The following is a 20,079-nucleotide window of genomic DNA, read 5'->3' on the forward strand; positions in this document are numbered from 1 at the left end:
ATACTATTTAATTACTAGGACACTCAAACTTAATGCCACTCTTGAGAAAGATGTCTTAGGCATGAGGAAACATGCTCCTTTCTCTTTCATTTATTTCCTTAACTTGTGCCTGAAATCAGCTATACCTTAAATGGAATGTCCAGTTGAGGCACCAAAAACAACTTAATGGTTCAAAGTAGGTTCCAACTACCTTCTATGAGAGGCTTTCTTGAAAATCACATTAATTGAAATCTTACAGTTGGTCCCATTTGTGGATACTATCCATATGGTTTTTGGTTTAGGATGACTGGTAATTCAAGAGCCCAGAAGAGTTAGCATTAGTATACTTAGCATATTACAGTCATTACACTGCACTTCTCAGGCCTCTTCAAAGAATAAGCTAAACTTCCACTTACAGCAGCAAGACAGTTTAGATCTTCACACATACCTTCCAGGTACAAAATAACTTTGTGCTGGAAATAATAAATGTTAAAACATTGTTTTGTTTTAAATGTACTGCTAAGGGGTACCGGCTGGCTTAGTTGGTAGGGCATACAACTCAATCTTTGGGTTGTGAGTTTGAGCCTCAAGTTGGGGGTAGAGATAACTTAAAGTAGAAAGTAAAGAGTAAAAAGAGTAAAGTAAAATAAAATGTTAAAGTGGCAAAAATAATGCAAGATCAGAGGGTGAAAAATGAGAAAACTAAATACTAGAATGGTAAGCATTAAGAGAACCTGGACCTACTCTGAGGGCTTTTGAGAATATTGGAAACCTAGACATTTATTTTATTGGCCATATGAGGGAGAGAAAAATAAGGCCTTGGATTTATACAAGTGTTGTACCGGAGATCTTCATCTAAAGCCAAATCACTTGGACTTGTTTTATCTTTAATGAAAAAATAAGCCAAAAAAAAAAAAAAAAAAAAAAAAAAAAAAAANAAGTTTCCTTCAAGAATTTATAATGATGGCCCTGCTCCTATAAAATTTGAGGTTTGAATTTACCTTTTTGTAAATATAGGAAACCAGAGCCACGAAAAATTTAAAGTAGTCTTGGATTTTTCTGCCCCATGGCACTCGGCAAAAGCAAATACTATTCTCCTCTTGAGGAGAGCAGGGAACACTCACAGGTCTCCCAATATTCTTGGAGATTAATATCAAGCAAATATAAACTCATAATCCAAAATTACAAAACACATAAGGAATTAAGCCACCAGAAATAAGTCAAAACAATCAACAAATAGCAGCATTTGGTCTTCAAAGACTTCAGATATTGGTATCAACAAACATAAAACATAAAATAACTACATTTAAAATGTTTACAGAGATAAAAGAACTGAAAACATGAGCCAAGAAAGACTATTGAAAATGAACAGGCTGCTATGAAAAAAAAAAAAGAAATATTAATATTAAAAGCTGAAAGGATAAGTTAAACAATTGATTAGAAAAGAAAGAGGTGAAAGAAGAATTTGTGACCTGGAATATAAATGTGCAGGCTTACCAAAAATGCAACACAACGTGACAAAGACGAATGGAAAGTTTAGAAATCACAGAGGAAGGGCTTGCCAACATTTCTAACTACAAAATTTTTGAAGCCATGGCATTATTCGAAGAAAAAAATGGCTGAGAATTATCCAAAGGATGAAAAACACAGAATGCTGGACTCAGGAAATAAAACAAATACCAAGCAGGGTAAACTAAAGAAATGAACACCCACACACATTTGGTGCTAAACACCACAAAGCTCTTCTAAAGAAAAGGTCTTGTAAAAAGCCACAGAAAAAATTCAGATCATCTACAAAGATGACAACTAGACTAAGCAGGGATCAACAGTAATGATGAAGGCAGGGTGAAGTAGTATCTTCAAAGTATTCAATCTAGAATTATACACCCGGTTAACCTTTCATTTAAGAACAGGAGGAATAGGGGTGCCTGGGTGGCTTAGTCGGTTGAGCGTCCGACTTTTGCTTAGGTCATGATCTCGCGGTTCGTGGGTTCGAGCCCCGCGTCGGGCTCTGTGCTGACTGCCAGCTCAGAGCCTGGAGCCTGTTTCAGTCTGTGACTCCCTCTCTCTGACCCTCCCCTGCTCACGCTGTCTCTCTCTCTCTCTCCTAGAAATAAAACATTAAAAAAAAAAAGAATAGGAGGAATAAAAAGACATTTCCAGATAATCATTTACAATGGTTGTAAATAACAATTGTAATTGTAAACAGCAATTTATAACAAACAGACCATAAATGTAGAAATATGGAAAATAATCACAAAAGGTCTATGATACAAGAAGAAATGGTGGGCAAAGAAACTAGCAAACATGGATATATCTAAACACTCACTATATTTTTTAAAAAATTATAATGTCCCATGTCGAAAGCAAAAAAAAAAAAAAAAAAGAGAACAAAAATACAGAACAAGAAAACATATAGAGAGATAAACTGAATTAAAATGTCCTAAGACCCTTGTTTTCTAGAGGGTAGAAATATTTATCTACCTATTTTATGGGTTTTTGTTTTTGTTTTTTTTTTGAGAGAGAGAGAGAGAGAGAAAGCGCACAAGCAAGTGAGGGGCACAGACAAGAAGAGACAGAATCCCAAGCAGGTTCCTCACCATAAGGGCAGAGCCCAGTGAGGGGCTCTTACTCTCTGCAACTGTGAGAACATGACCTGAGCCGAGACAAAGAGTTGGACGCTTAACCGAATGTACTACCCAGGTGCCCTGAAATATATATATTTTTAAGTTTATTCACCTATTTTGAGAGACAGAGATAGTGCAAGTGGGGAAGGGGCAGAGAGAGAGAGAGAGAGAGAGAGAGAGAGAGAGAGAGAGAGAGAGAGAATCCCAAGTAGGCTCCATGCTGCCAGCTGTAGAGTCCATTGTGGGGCTTGAGCCCACAAACCATGAGATCATGACCTGAGGTGAAATCAAGAGTAGGACAAGCTTAACTGACTGAACCATCCAGGTGCCCCTGGAGGAGGGTAGAAATATTAATGTTCCAGGTACATATATCAAAATATAAAGGATAACTATTAAAAAGATTGATACAGAATATAAAACTTCTCAAACAGTTGAAGGAAAAAATGAAGGGAATAAACCTCAACCCAAAAGGAGATGAAAAAAGCACAGAAAAATTAGGATGAACAAAAAATGTGAAATAAGGTATTAGAAATAATTAAAAATATAATGGTACATACAATAAATTAAATGGAATATAATTTACCTGTTAGACAATAGGAAAGGGTTTAAAAAAGAAAATGAAGTTATATGCTGTTTTTAAGAGATCTAACTAAAATATAAGGACACAAAATGTTTGAGAAAAAATGAATGGATATATATATATAAGCTAAGAAAATAGTAACCAGATAAAAAGTGGTTTAGTTACAAAAATAGCTGATAAAATAGAGAAAGGAAGAATCATTATTAGGGAAAAACATCACTACATAATGATAAAAAGTTGCATTCACCAGGGAGATAATATTTCTAAACTCATATTTGGAACCCTCAAAATATAGAAAAGAAAAATTAACAGAATTACAGAAGAGATCCACTATAGTGGGTGAATATAATACAACTTTGTCAGGAACTGATAGATTAGTCCAAAAAATAGGTCATAAAAGATACAAACAAGACAATTTTACAAAAATTGACAACTTTCAATAAATATTAAAAAACTGATATCTGATCATAATTTTCTTAGACCACAATGCAATTAAGTTAAAAATCCATAACCAAAGGCATTTAAAAGCATACATCTATTAAACTTATTGGTCATAAGAGAAAACATAATGGAAATTAGAAAGTATTTTGTAAAGCAAGTTGCAGAATACATACAGTATACCATTCATGTAGCATTTAGAAACACTGCAAAAACAATACTAAATGTTGCTTACATATATGGTAACTGTTTAAATAAATAACTGTATGGTAATCAAACACCATATTCAAGGTTGTTGTTTCCTCTCAGGTAGAAGAATGTGAGCTGTCACTGGAGAGGAATACATTGGATGCTTCATCTGTACTGATTTCTCAAGGTGCTAGATAAGTTCATGAATATTTACATTATTATTTTTTATATCTTTCTGTACAGCTTAAATATGCATACTATATTTTAAAACAACAACAATTACAGTGATTTTGCCAAAATACTCAAACTTTCAGAAAAAATACTTCTGGGTGTTTATTAAAGTTTACAGTTTAGAAAAACAAAAGTACTGTCTTAATTATAGACATCCACTCTATTCAGATCCATCTAGTACCACACACATAGAGCCAACCACAGTCAAAACCCAGGTCCACACCACTAGGATTAAAGATATTTCATTAAAGGAAAATACAAGGCTGTCATTTATCATCATTATTAGTTATTTGCACACTGTCATGAAAAGGCTATTTAAGGTAACCAGGCAGTGTAACAAAAGGTATAAATAGCATAGGGGAAAAGCCAAAATTATCATTACTTGCAGATAAAGGATTAAATCCCTAGAAAAAGCAAGAGAAATCAACTGAAAAAGTTTTAAAAAGATGAGTAATGACTAATGCAAATACAATTCACATTAGCAACAACAAAAATATCTACAAAAAGATTTTAAGAAATGTATAAGTTATAAAAAGAAAATTATAAATTCTCCAGGACATATAATTTAAATGAGGTGCAACAATACTAAAAAGGTACTAGAAAGAAATGGAAGAGAAACTGATTTTTGTGTGTATATAGATAAGTAGAAATTTAATTTATGATGTTTCAAATCAGTGCGAAAAGATGAATTATTCAATAAAGACATTGCGCCATCTTGCTAGACATTTAAAGGGAAAAAAAGCTAGATTCTTATGTATTCAAATAAATTTCAGTGATACAAAGTTTAAACATTTTTTTTAAAAAGGAGAAAATAAGAAATCCATTAAGTGCACAAAAGCATTTATGAAATTAAAAAATCATCTTGGAATAAGGAAGACATTTCCAACTACATCCCTAAAACTAGATTCAGATTTAACAATACCAAAACACTGATTCAGATTTAATGATAAAAGGAACTTGAGACTGAATGTTTATTTTAAGACCTTTTTTCTCCTCTTCTTTTGAAAGCCATCCCAAACAACGAGGCAAGAAACAAACTCTACCTTTGATAATACCAGAAGATCTGTATAACCTTGAAACTCAGTAAGTGAAGACATAGCAGATAGAATGTTAAACTGAAATGGTTGTGGGGACACCTGGGTGGCTCAGTAAGTTGAGAGGCCAACTTCGGCTCAGGTCATGACCTCATAGTTTGTGAATTCAAGCCCTGCACTGGGTTCTGCTGATGCCTGGGGCCTGCTTGGGATTCTGTCTCCCTTTCTCTCTGTCCCTCCCCTGCTTGCTCTCTCTCTCTCAAAAATAAATAAACTTAAAAAAAATGTGTGTTTACTCTGATTACCCTACAATTCAGGCCAAGAACCAAGAGCCCATTCACATATATAGTGTTACCTATTGGTTTCACTAATAACTTATTATGATCTTATAAATATGATTCACAGATGACACATTTAAGAAAAGCTTCCAACAACAAAAACAGAAAAATAAAATTCAAAGGTAATATAGAAAATGCAGACAAAATAAACATGAAAGGCACTATAATGCTACTTCAGAATAAGGTATTACAGTCATGAAATAAGGAATTAGAATAAGTAAAAGCTCACAGAAATTAAAAAATAATAGCTGAAATAAAAGTGGTGATAGAAAAATTAAGGTTGTCTCCTGGAAGATAGATCAAAGAAGCAAAGATGGAAAATGAGAGACAAGAATAGAGACTCAAGTGTTGAAGAATCACAGTAACCAAAAACAGAGAAATGAGAAAGTTATAACTGAAAAGATAACATTCAACATGATTACTAAAAACAACAACAACAACAACAAAAACCCAAAAACCAAAAACCAACTTACATTATCATGAACTTCCAAAACGTCACGGATATTAAAAAAAAAATCTAAATGGTTACAAAGAGGAATAAAAAAATGAAAGGATCAGACTGGCATCAGATTTCTCAAAAATAACATTGGAAGCTAGTTAATAATGGAGCAATGTCTTCAAAACTCTAACTGAAAATGATTTTCAATATAATTCTATACCCAGTTTAACTATCCTTCAACATTTTATGGTAAAATAAATATAGGAGATTCATCAAGTCTCCAAATATTTACTGATGACATACTCTTTCTCAGGAACCTGTAAGGGGATACATTCCATTCAACAGGGAGAATTAGAAAAGGGGAAGACCTGGGGTCCTAGTAGGCAGTAGATCTAACAAAGGAGAGGAGCGCCCAAGACAGCAGAGAAGGGAAGTTCCAGGACAAGAAGTGTGCCTCAGAGTCATAGTGCAAATAGTCCATACTGGAATACATAGAAGGAAGGCTCTACGAAGGATGTTTCCAAGAAAGAAAAGCAAAAGATTGTTTAATTGTAGAATTTTATTAAGTAGTAGTTTACAGAGGGGTTGGGACTTAGCCTGAAAGCCAAGAAAAACTAAGTAAATGAAAAAATATGGCAGTTATTGGCTCCAGACCAAAAAGAAAAAAAATCGATCACAGTACATTATCTGGCTGAGTAAACTAAAAAGGAAACACTAGGGGCACCTGGGTGGCTCAGTCGGTTAGGCATCCGGCTTCAGCTCAGGTCATGATTTCACAGTTCGTGGGTTCAAGTCCCACGTTGGGCTCTGTGCTGACAGCTCAGAGCCTGGAGCCTGGTTTGGATTTTGTGTCTCCCTCTCTCTCTGACCCTCCCCTGCTCATGTTCTGTCTCTCAAAAATAAATAAATGTTAATTAAAAAAAAAAAAAGGAATCACTAAAAACAAAGTACATGAAAGCTATCATACACAAAAGGAGACAGGGCCCAAGTAATTTTTACCTTCCATCACACACATTCCTATAAAATGAGGGCTGGGGCTAAGTCTCCTCCAGGTAGATAGCTAAGAACCTCAGTGGATTATTAATCTAAAAAAGCTAGGTCCTGGGGCACCTGGGTGGCTAGGTCACTTAAGTGTCCGACTCTTGGTTACGGCACAGTTCATGGGTTCAAGCTCCACATTGAGCTGCTCCATGCTCTCAGTTGGGAGCTGCCTGGGATTTTCCCTCTCTCTCAAAATAAATAAATAAACTTAAAAAAAAAAAAAAGAATAAAAGAGCTAAGTGTTGAATGGAGTCTGATCCATTCTAAAGGGTTTTAAGCCCATGAGAAACTGGCTACAGGATCAAGTTATAAATGGATATTAAGGCAACTTACTTATCACCATCTTAAGGCATTCAGGATTGTCTTGAATAAGCGGTTCAGCTTGTACTGTTTTACTTAAGAAATTCTTTGATATAAGAGGAAACCTGACTTTAGCAAGGATATCAACCATAAATGGCTGGCGATTAGGTTCATCATATTTCAACCATCTGACAGCAGCATCATAAACCTAAGGGGGGAAAGACAGCATAGTAAAGTTCTTAGAAGGCAGCAACATTTCCAATTACCTACGTTTACTCTCACATTGAAGGTCAGGGGAGGATCTCATAAAGACACAACCACTTCTTCCCAATATTTTATTCAGACATTTTCTTTCATTCCCTAACACTTGGCTGTACTTCCTAACAGTTTATACACAGCTCTAATGATTCTTATAAGTAATATATTTTTTAGAATTACTAGTATATAATGTAATGACACGGAGGATACTGAATTTTTTTTTTAAAACAAAATATAACTTCTTTTCAGAAGGAGCTATGATGTACATTTCTACTGAAACAGATCTATTAGTCAATGATAGTGTCAATACGTGTTTACTTGGTACCAGGGACATAGTTTAATTTCCTAAGAGGATGTCCATCTTAAGAGAAATGAAGTTCATTATGATTTTTATTTTAATATATTCCTGAATTGTGAACTGATAGACTTATCTGCTACCAGAAACTTTATGATATAAGAATTCTATTTTTTAAAAAATACATTACAAATTATGTAAGAATTGTTTTCAAAATAGTACTGTAGCATTTACCTCTCCAAGTGCAAGTTTATCAACACAACTTGATTTATGAATCACTAGTTTTTTATTGTTATTGTTGTTTTAAAGTAGGTTCCATGCCCAATGTACAGTCTGAGCTCATAGCCATGAGACTGAGTCACATGTTCTAGTGACTAAGCCAGCCAGGTGCCCCACAAATCAGTTCAGACACACTGAAAACACACCCATTATTTCATAAACAAACATAACTGCTACATGTTTAAGCTACTTAAATTAGTTAATTTGGGGTTGGTGTTAATATGGCGTAATTTCTGATCTCCATATGAAGTGATTTTTTATGGACATCGGTCTATTTTTTTTTAAATAAACTTTCAATCTTGGAAAAGTTTTTGATTTACAGAAAAACTGCAAAGATAGCACAGAGTTTCCATATACTCTGCACCCAGTTGTCATAATGTTACATTAGTATGATCCTCTTATCACAACTAATGATCCATTATTAACTAAAGTCCGTATTTCCAAAAACACTTTAGGTTTTTATCGATTTTTTTCTCTGTCCCATAATCCCATAAGAGATACCACAACACATTTATTCATTATGTCACCTTAGGGTCTTCTAGACTATGACAGTTTTGCAGACTTTCCTTGTTTCTGATTAGTTGGACAGTTTCAAATTCTGGTCAGGTTATTTTGTGAAATGTCTCTCAATTTGGGTTTGTCTGATGTTTTTCTCATGATTAGACTAGGATTAGTTTTTTGGCAGAAAGATTACAGAGGTGCCATGCCATTCTTCTTATTATATGAAGGGTACCTGATATCAACATGACTTATCACTGACGGTATTAACCAGTAAAGTAATGCTCATCAGGTTTGACAATCTGTAGGTAATATTTCCCAGGTTCCTTCAGAATGGTTATTTTTAATGCCCTTTCTATAATCCATATAAGTCAGTTAATTTTGGTCATAGTTCACAGAACTAAGGTGTTTTTTTGTTTGTATTTCCCTAGTCAGGTCTTCCAGGTCCAATCTGTCAACTTGTAGACTAATATAATGCTCTGGGTCATGAAGACTGGACACAAAGAGCTCAGTGCTAATCTCTTACCTTGAGAACAAAAGTAACTCAAAGCATGTGATCTTACAGTACCTCTATTAGTTTCCTATTGCTGATATAACAAATGAAATACAGAGAAGGATATGGGACTGAAAACAGGGATTAAATTAATGTCTGCATTTCAAAGTGTTAGTCCACCCAGCTCCCAAATGACTGTACCCAGCTTACACCTCTGTCAGTTTATTTGACAGTTCTGGAGGTTGAATCCAAAATGGGTCACAATAGGCCAAAATCAGTGGGTCATCAGGAATGCCTGAAGGCTCTAGAGGAGAAAGCATCTCCTTGCCTTTTTCAGAGTCTACCAGGCTCCTGCATTCGTTGGCTTGTGGCCTCTTCCTCCATCATCAAAGCCAGCAGTAACTGGCCAACTCGTTCTCACACTGCATCACACTGACAGTGACTCTTCTGCCTCCTTCTTCCACATTTCAAGGACTCTTGAGATTACACTGGGCCCACCTGGATCATCTCTTCATCTCAAAGATCTTTAACTGCATCTGCAAAGTCCTACTGCCTTGTAAGGTAACACACTCACAGGTTCCGGCGATTAGGATGTGGATACCCTTGGGGGGAAGCACTGTTCTTCCTACCATGGTGCCCAAATAACTTCATTTCTACCAAACAGCCTATCTCTCAAAAGAGCAAGCCTTAAAAGCACCCAAGACTTACTTTTCCTAAGAAAAAGACTTTGGAATACTCTGTTTAATGTAAAGAACACGTTCTCTCACACTAGGATTCTTTCCTTTGTCATGTATCCAAGCACGAAACATAAGAAATCAATAAGGATATTTTACTAAGAAAAAAGTGAGAAGACAATTTGGTCACCTGATCCTCTGCTCTCACAGTCAGAGTGTCCTGGTTGAGGAGATGTGTAACTCGCTTGACATCAAGTTGCAGAAATTCATCAGTTTTGTAAACTTCAGTAAAATGCTGATGAATAAAGTCATCTGCAGTTGCTTTCAATTCAGGACAGTCCAGACATTCTGCTAGCACACTTATACCTACACATAGAAAGAAATCAATGAATAGAAAATCACTTTACAAATCCCCAAACACACATTGAAAACAAAGTAGGACTCCAAAAACTGAGGCTGAATGAATTTAACAAATGTGGATCCTTTTCTGTTCTACTGGTTTATTCCTTTGCCAATACTATACTTAATTAAATATGGCCAATATTGATACTTTGTAGAAAAAGCCCCTTCAATGTTTTTTCATATTTTTCTTGGCTGTTAAACATTTTCTCTTGCAAACAGATTTTAAAATAAGCATATAACATTCTACTGTAAAAATTCCTGATATAATTTGACTTAGGATTGCACTGAATTTCTGGATTACTGTGAGGGACTGTTCCACAACATGGAGGAGCTCCTCTTAGGAACACGACATGTATCTCCACTTAGATTTTTTACGATCTTCAATGTAATTACACAGCTTTCTTTATATAAACCCTTATACATTTCCCATTCAGCCTTTTCCTAGCTGTTCTGTTTTTTTTGAGAGGGAAGTGTCCCACACCCCTCAACTGGTTATTAATGTTCCATCTCAGGAATCTGTAAAGTACTGTCCATGAGCTAAATCCAGCCCACAGTCAGCTGGTCAGCAACTAAAAACATTTTTCATGTTTTTATTTTTATTAAAAAAAAATTTTTTAATGTTTATTTATGTTTAAGAGAGAAAGAGAGACAAAGTGTGATAAGGGGAGGAACAGAGAGAGAGGCAGACACAGAATCCGAAGCAAGCTCCAGGCTCCAAGCTGTCAGCACAGAGCCTGATGCAGGGCTCGAACTCACAAACTGCAAGATCATGACCTGAGCCGAAGTCGGTCGCTTAACTGAGCTGCCCAGATGCCCCAATGTTGCTAAAGGGTAATAAAAAAAAAAAGCGGGGCAGAGGGAAAGGGAAAAGAAGTGTCAAGAACCATATGTGACATGTACATAACATATGAAGCCTAAAATATTTAGCTATCTGGCCCTTTACAGAAAAAGTTTGCCAATCCGTCTTCTAAATAAATCCACTGATTATTGTGTGTAATTCTGTTGCAGGCCTCCCTTCAAAGTCAGAAGTTGAATTTTTTTCAGATCATTATCTTTGATTTTCTGCGTTTCAACTCATGTTTCTAAAGATAATGAGTTTTGATGCTTTCACATTTATACCATAGAGATTCTCATAACTGATGCCTGCTAATGAACTTGTCAGATTAACTGCTATTTTCTAATACTAACCAATGCCATGGCATGCTGGATGCTCATGGTGAGCAGTCAGCTATAGCTATGTATGTATGCTCCCAGCAGAGAGTGGGTATCTTCATCAAGAACCAATATTTGTTTATGAACTAATTTCTGGCAGTTGAATTGTTGTAGTTATGCAACCCAATTAAATACCATGCAGTTCAATAAAATATGAATGTGAAAAGAAAACAGGTGTTTCTATGAAAACCAATCTTAAGATTTCAGACAAACTTGAGAAAAGCTCAAATTAGGCATGACCAAGACAAGTGCTAAGAGCTGGAAAAACACTGCAAAATTCTAGGGGGACTCTACACTTAGACTAAGTTCTCAATTCATTTCAAGGAAACTAAAATTTAAAAAACATTATATATATTATTGGTGTGATTTATGTAAGACATGACATGGATCAGTACTGAAAGAATAGGTATGGGCCTCACAAAGCCTGGAAGATTGGTATACTTACGTCCTATATTAAACACTTTTATAGCAGAGACTCTTTTATTTAACCACTCACTGTTTTAATGACATTTTAAATTAGACTAATGTCTAATTTAACTTGTGTTCTGATTATGCCTGTTAAGGAAGTTTTTACTGCTTCCTTATTTTTTCTTGACTGATCGCATTAATGGAAATCTCCAGCAGAAAGTTGAATAGTGGCATGTTTCCATGTAAAGAATATTTGCTATTGGTTTCAGACACAGGTTAATTAGACACTCTATTTCTAGTTTAAGATTTTTTTTCCAAATATTGAGAATGGGTACTGAAAATATAAAAGTGCCTTCAGCATCTGTTGCTATGATTATAGATTTTTTCCCCCTATAGCTTGGTAGTAATATTAAATGGTGTTATTTAAAAAAAATTTTTTTTAATGTTTTATTTATTTCTGGGGGAGACAGAGAGAGACAGAGTGAGCAGGGGAGGGTCAGAGAGAGAGGGAGACACAGAATCTGAAGCAAGCTCCAGGCTCTGAGCTAGCTGTCAGCACAGAGCCTGATGTGGGGCTCGAACCCATGAACCGTGAGATCATGACCTGAGCCGAAGTCGGACGCTAAACCAACTGAGCCACTCTGACGCCCCTAAATTGTGTTAGATTCTTGAACATTCAATCATTTTGACATTTCTGAAGTAAATCCTACTGGGTCACAAAGTATTATTATTATTGTTTTAATTAACAAACTTTAATTTCCACAGCAGGTGTAGATTTACAACAAAATTTAGTAGAAAGCAGAGTTCCCATATACTTCAGTTCTACACATAAACAATCTCCTCCATTATCAACATCCTACACCAGAGTGGTAAAGTATTATAATCATTGTTTCTTTTAAAAAATTTTTTTAGATGTTTATTTATTTTTGAGAGGGAGGGAGGCAGAGTGTGAGTAGGGGAGGGGCAGAGAGGCAGACACAGAATCTGAAGCAGGCTCCAGTCTCCAAGCTGTCAGCACAGAGCCTGACGCAGGGCTCGAACTCATGAACTATGAGATCATGACCTGGGCCCAAATTGTATGCTTAACCAACTGAGCCACCCATGTGCCCCATAAATCACTGTTTCTAAGTGAAACTAAAATCACATGTGTGTGCACACATATGTTCTCTATCCAGTGCTGGCATCTCAACATCCTACCTTTGTAGAATAAAGTTTTCTATCCATGGGTCTATTGATTTACAAAAATTTAAGCAATATAGAATTAATCTATTGCTTGAAAGCTTGGTAGAATTAACACATAAAACCATCAAGCCTAGTACATTTGCTGGGAACAAATCTTTACCTTTTCAACATTTCTATTTCTGGGTTTCAACTTTTAAAGACAACTTTGATTATTTGTATTTTGTGCTCATAATTTGATATTGTTTCTTTGACCTTTTCTAATTCTTGTTTGTTTTATGATCTTTCCTTCCGCATTAGACTTGTTGACTTACTTTATACCATTTTTTGAAATAATTAGCTTTTGTTTACCTGGCCAAGTCTACAGTCTATTAGTGTTTTCTATTTTATTAATTTTGCTTTCAAAGATATTTTCTTCTACGTTCATTAGATGTTTAAAGCTTTTCCCCCCCTATACCTCTTTGAGTAGAATACTCAGTCAAGGAAAGATAAAAATACATGCATTTATTTGGAAAATATTTTAAGACAACAAATTCTAAGAAATACTTTGGTCACTGGGGCACCTGGGTGGCTCAGTCAGTTAAGCATTTGACTTCAGCTCAGGTCATGATCTCATGGTTTGTTGGTTTGAGCCCCTCATTGGGCTCTCTGCTGTTAGCGCAGAGCCTACTTTGGATCTTCTCTTTTTCTCTGCTCCTCCTCCTCCTCTCTCAAAAATAAACATTAATTTTTTTTAAAGTACTACTTTGGTCACATTCCAAAGGTTTTGGTTGGTTTATTTGATACTTACTGTCATATATTTCCATTTGGCCTATAAGTTCATTTTTAATACCTCTTTAAAAATTTTTTTCTAAATAATTCCTCAGTAAGTGTTCAGAATGTAGTGGGAGGAAATAGCTTTCCTTTTGAGGTTAGTCCACAGCTTTACTGAACTGTAATCAGTGGATATAGACTGTCCCTTCTTTTAGGTGCTCCAGATTGTGTGTGGCTGGTGAGAGATATTTGTGAACCCTGGAGGGGGTGTTTGAAGACTGTATGTGTTCTCTGATTACTGAGTGAAAACACTCTGCGGTATCTACTTCAACAAGTTTGTATTGTTCAAATTCTCACACTTTTCCTAAGTTTGATTTGAGATTTCTATGCAATTGTGTGTGTGTTGTGTGTGTGTGTGTGTGTGTGTGTGTGTGTTTGAACTCCCAACCCCGAGATTAAGTCACATGTTTCACCAACTGAACTGAGCCAGCCAGGCACCCACCTAGGCAATTCTATGAGTTACTCAAAAGCTTCCAATAAATTCCTTTTCTGTTTAAACTAACAAAGTCAGTTTATTTGACTTGCAACTAAGGAAGCTGACCCAGCACATCTCTATCTTGAGATCTTCACCTCACTTTGCTGTAGTAATTCCCCCAACACTTTCCTCAGAAGGCTACAGGTAGATTATACACGGTGTTTTTCCAATATCTCAAATGAACAATGTTTTTAAGTGTAATTCTTTTTTTCTCCCTCTACCATTTGAATATCTAATGCTATTGTCTTCTAACTTCCAGTTGCAGATAAAAAATTAATGTCATTCTGATTCTTTTTCTTTTATAAGTAACCTTTTACGTTAATTATCTATTGGTGCAGGAAAAACAACCCCAAAACTTAGTGGCTCAAAGTAACAAAAATGTATTATTTCTTGCACTTCTATGGGTCAAGTGGTTGGTTCTTTTGATCTGGGCTGGTTTAGCTAAATCTGCAGTCAGTTGGATGCTCAGTGGGACTGGATGTCTAGCTTGGGCTCATTCACATACCTGGTAATAGGCAAGCTGGTTGGTGAAGGAGACATCAGCTTGTATAGCTCATCTGTGCCCCAACTGGTCTCTAATCTTCTTTTCATGATGGCAGAAGAGTCCCCAGCAGCAAAGCAGGGCAAGCCCCAAAGCACATTTGTTTAAGCTTTTTGCTCATGTCACATTTGCAAATGTCCCATGGGCTAAAGCAAGCCATGTGGCCAAGCCTAGGTTACAAGGGGAAAAAGACTCCACTTCTTGATGGAAGAGCTACAGTTACATATATAAAGGGGTATACATACAAGGATGAAAAGAATTTGTGACCAATTTCTGGTAAACTATCGTATCTTTTCCTCTAAAAGCTTATAAATTCCTTTTTGACATTTTTAAAAATTAAGATACAATACATGCAACATAAAACTTACCATTAGTGATTTAGTATATTCAACATGTTGTGTCACCATCACCACTATCTAGTGCCAGAGCATTTTTATCACCTCAGTTTTCTTGGGGCACACGGGTCACTCAGCTGGTTAAGCATCCGACTTTTGATTTCAGCTCAGGTCATGATCTCACGGTTTGTGAGACCAAGCCCTGTGTTGGGCTCTGCACTGACAGCACAGAGCTGCTTGGGATTCTCTCTCTCTCTGCTCCTCCCCCATTCAGGCTCACTTTCTCTCTCTCAAAATAAATAAACATTTAAAAAAAACCAAAGAAGTTCTTACTTGATTTTGTAGGCAAAAAATATCACTAGGATATGTTCAGGAGAAGAAAATCTTTACTGCATCAGGTCTGGTCGTTGGTACAACTTAGTGTTAAAGTTTTTTAAAACCCAAATAAGTTTTCTTTTATGATTTCTTTGATATTGCTTTCCTCTACCTGTTCTTTCTGGAATTCCTACTTCATATCAGTGTCTCCGTATCTTCCTTTCATGTCTTTTATGTTTTTACTAATGATTTCCATTTCTGTGCATTTTTGTGTTATCATAAGGCAGTTTTCTCTATTTTCTTTAATTTGATTTTTAGGAACATCCATTCTGTTTCAGTTCAATTAAATTTTAAGGGAAATCATGGCTCTCCTTTCTTTTTTAAGGTCTCCATTTCTTAAATGAAAATTGTCAAAAAAAAAAAGGGGGGGGCACCTGGGTGGCTTAGTCAGTTGAGTGTCTGACTTCAGCTCAGGTCATGATCTCACAGTTCGTGGGTTCGAGCCCTGTGTCAGGCTCTGTGCTGACAGTTCAGAGCCTGGAGCCTGCTTCACATTCTGGGTCTCCCTCTTCTGCTTGTGCTTTCTCTCTCTCTCAAAAATAAATAAAGACTAAAAATTTTTGAAAAAACAAAGAAAGGAAATTGTCTACAAGAGCCATTCGTTTTGGCTGTTTAGCTTGATTTCTGTCCTTCAAACTAGCGGGTTTCCTTTAACCTGGTATGATCTTTGCCCAATTCCCTCAGGTGCCATGGGTGCCTCTAAGCATTCAGCTTGTTGGGATCTCCTGGGCAGCAGAGAACTGACAAGCAGTAAAAAGAAAAACAGGAGTTCTCCAATCAGCTCACAGGGAGAGCCACCTCAGGGCTATAAAGAATGCAGGCAGTTCCCTAGGGTACTGAGACTCGCTGCACTTGGCTCAACTGGCTGGGCCACTATCTCTGCCCCAGGCTCAGTCAGAGAATCAGGCTCTCTCCTAGGCTGCTAAGCTATTCTTCCTCTCAGCTTTGAAAACAATGATCCAGAAGGCATCCAGAAGTAACACTCCCAACTGGTCTCCTCAGAAGCCCAAAGCCTATGATGTGATTAGCACAAACTTGCTCCAGGTTCCACCATATCCACTCGCTACTATGGCTTTTTTTCCTAGTTAAATCACCTGGTTGGAAATTTAGAGTGCTAGGGAGAGGTAGGAAAAAATACTTAAGCCATCGTCTTCCAAAAAACTCCTTTGAATTTATTTTATAATAAATTTTGTGAGACTATATATTTATACAAGGAGAGTAAGTAAAATCTCAGGAATATAAATTTTATTGATGAATAGAGCCCCAAACTGTGGCCCAGAGAAATAGAGGGATTCACTCCAGAGTGTTTCTGCTGCACAGATGAGATTAGAACTGGCCTTTTATTTCCTAACATATGAGTCTTTTACTTTGTGAAAGTAAATTAAGTAAAATAAATTCCACCAGTATATTCACTTGCACAGCTATTTCCTGTCCTGTTCCATGTGGTCCATTTCCTTTTCTGGATACTAGACACAAACACATTCCCATCCCCATTGCCTGCCTTTTATCCCTCCCTAAAATTTATCCTGTTTCCTATTTACCTGCCTGCTAAGATCTTTTACTCTGTATTCACAGTAGGGGTGTGTGACAGATGGAGTAATGAACTGTCTAGTAGGAGGGGAGCCTAAAAACAGGGGACAGAGAAGGCTTGTAAACTTCTCATGTGCCTCTAGGAGCCCTTTGTCCAGCTGTTGACTTCTTTTTATCAGCACCTCTCATCTTCTCTCTTGTGTCAAAAATCTTTGCATTGGCTGGATTCTCAGGCCTGTCTCTCTATTGCCCTTGATTCAGCTTTCCTCCCCTCCCTGCTTTCCTAGGACTCCTACCCTGATTCTCTTCCCCTCTGAATCACAGCAAGGGTAGGAAAATATAACTACAAAAATCTGGATGTTCATTTATATGCCCCTAAAGATTATTTCACAGTGGAAAGCATACCATATCACACCCTGGAAAACTCTGATCAACTATTTCTGCTTTTCCTGACATGAAATATGAAATACTTTATTAATGGGTTTAAAATAGAGTGCTGAGGCACTTGGTTGGCTCAATTGGTTAAGCATCTATCCAACTCTTGGTTTCAGTGCAGGTCATGATCTTGCAGTTTGTGAGTCTGAGACTGTATCAGGCTCGGCACTGACAGCGTGGAGCCTGCTTGGGAATTCTCTCTGCCCCTCTCCTGCTTGCGACTGACCTCTCTCTCAGTCTCTCTCTCAAAAATAAGTAAATACTTAAAAAAATAAAAGAAAATAGAGTACCATAGCAGTCTATTAGTGTCTTAATTTACAGTTTAGGATATGTAAGTGTTCTAGTATACAATAACATATTTAATAATAGGGAGAGGCAACATGGGATAGTAGTTAAGAACAAGATTACCTGAATTCCAACTCTAGCTCCTCCACATACTAGCTATAAGACCTCGGGTAACAGACACAACCTGTTCTGTCATCTCTGATAGACCAGAGCAATCATAAGTACTTCAACAAAGGTGAACATTCATGTTTATGATATGCCACACCACCACCAGATGCAATCCTTACTTTTTGTTCTAGATACACAAAAACTCATTATTAAAACTATTTCATATTTTGGAAAATGTAATGGGCTTGTTGCTTCTCAGGTTAATAGGCATCTCCCTAAGAGTCTCTTAAAATGTATTTTAAGTGTATTTTCTAGTAGACAATGTCTTTAAAATTAAATGAGGACACTTAGAATGACACTTTTTTTTCTTTATTAAAATACACATTAAAGTTTGTTTTGGTTTTTATTTTAAGTAGGAATACGATTTCTTACCAAGACAATTTGAAGCATCAACTTGTTCTTTCAAAAAATCAACACACATTTTCTTCACAGGTTCAATTTGGTACTGGTTTGCTGCATCTAACAAAGACTGAACGTTGTTGCTATTCACAGAAATTCTGCAAAGAAGTTAAAGTACATTTAATTTCCTATAATTTTTTATTATTTAAATAATGCTATTGTAAATTGTATCCTACTAGCCCCCAAAATTAAACACAAAATTAAGCTTTTCAGTCCTTGCTTGCATTAGTATGGCATAAGCTACTCAAACTTCCCCATCCTTGTGGTTTTTCCTGTTGAAGAATCTGGAGCACATCACTTTGTCTACCACTCTGCCATGGTAGATCCCAACCTTACTCCTACACAATAGAAATGATCCTTCTTAACTTACCTAGCAGTATAAGCAAATTCCACAAGTTGTTCAATAATGTCAGGTTCAGCATCTTTGAGTTCAACTTCAAAGGACTTTGATTCAAGCATGTTAGCTAAAATGAAGAGAAGAAATATAAATGACATGACTATTATCACTAGGTTAACTGAGGACCAGATCATTCCAGGCCATGTTAAATCTGGAGAATAACTGGACAGAGATCTGTTAAAAAAATATCCCAGAAAGCCCAACATTCGTATAATAAATGCAAATTAATTATCCACACTTGAGATATGCTTTAAATTAAAATAAGCTAAGAAATTAGTGAATTAGTGTACTTCTTTAAAAAAAAAAAAAGGCCAAGTAAACAGAGATACATAAAACTAGATTTAGTATCCCCAACTCCTAAAATAATTTAGTGGCACTCTTCTAAACTGCTTTGAGCAAAACTACATCTGATGTAGCTGGAACCAATCTACAAGAACAATGACAATTGTTCAACTAGAAACTCCATCAATAAAGACTTTGGCCTGTAGGGCTAATGAAAGGATATTTTTCTTTTGATTAAACATCATCATAACCACTTTTCATCTCTTCCTGTTTTATGGCCTTAATTTCTCAAGTGCTTTAAAAACTAGATATTTTCTTATTTTTTTTAAAAAATAATTTAAGTTTATCTATTTTGAGAGAGAGCGAGAGAGAACAAGCTAGAGAGAGCGAGCACAAGCAGCGGAGGGGCAGAGAGAGAAGGAGAGACAGAATCCCAAGCAGGCTCTGTACCAACACCACAGAGCCCGATGCAGGGCTCAGACTCACAAACTGTGAGATCATGACCTAAGCTGAGTTGGATACTTAACCGGCTGAGCCACCTAGGCACCCTTCTTTTTTTTAAGTTTATTTATTTTGAGAGAGACACAGATAGTGTGAATGGGGGAGTGGCAGAGAGAGAGAGAGAGAGAGAGACAGAGAGAGGGAGAGAGAGAATCCCAAGCAGGCTTGCACAGTCAGCACAGAGCCCCATGTGGGGCTCAAACTCATGAAACCTCGAGATCATGACCTGAGCCGAAACAGAGTTGGATGCTTAACTGCCTGAGCTACCCAGGTGCCAGAAGATATTTTAATTTAGACCCTGCCTCATTCTTATGGGAAAAAATAACATGTTTTACTTTAAGATACTTACTTGTGAACATTAAGTTAAAAAAATGACTGGCTGCTGCAAGGACAACTCGATGAGCAGGTATCTTTCTTTCCTGGACCATAAGGATCACATCACACAATGTTTTCTAGTCAAGAGAAAAATAAATGAAATTAAAAGGGGCACACTGGGCCTGGCTTTAGCACACATATAAAACTGGTGCTTGCCAAATGTTTTGTCTCTATTTTCTGTTCAAATCCAATCTTTTTTCAGCACAGAATCTGTTTATAGACCTATTTAGGAAGACCTTAGAGAGTTGCTATCATGGTTTGCTGTTTTAAATGT

At 36.4% G+C, this 20,079-nt stretch overlaps 1 protein-coding gene across 3 annotated transcripts in view; it reads right to left on the reverse strand.

Annotated features, from left to right (window-relative positions):
- KLHL7 (kelch like family member 7) overlaps nt 1–20,079 on the reverse strand; it is a 59,038-nt gene that overhangs the window by 18,070 nt on the left and 20,889 nt on the right. For all 3 annotated transcript variants that reach the window (XM_077775402.1, XM_077775400.1, XM_077775401.1), the window contains exons 2-6: nt 19,780–19,882; nt 18,621–18,714; nt 18,224–18,348; nt 9,884–10,059; nt 7,230–7,404 (exon numbers count right to left, since the gene is read on the reverse strand). In XM_077775402.1, coding sequence (XP_077631528.1) covers nt 7,230–7,404; nt 9,884–10,059; nt 18,224–18,348; nt 18,621–18,714; nt 19,780–19,858 — 649 coding nt within the window. In that variant the 5' untranslated portion in view covers nt 19,859–19,882. The remainder of the gene's footprint in view (nt 1–7,229; nt 7,405–9,883; nt 10,060–18,223; nt 18,349–18,620; nt 18,715–19,779; nt 19,883–20,079) is intronic.

This window comes from Crocuta crocuta, unplaced genomic scaffold (assembly GCF_008692635.1).
Source record: "Crocuta crocuta isolate KB4526 unplaced genomic scaffold, BGI_CrCroc_1.0 scaffold197, whole genome shotgun sequence".
NCBI classification, from domain to species: domain Eukaryota; kingdom Metazoa; phylum Chordata; class Mammalia; order Carnivora; family Hyaenidae; genus Crocuta; species Crocuta crocuta.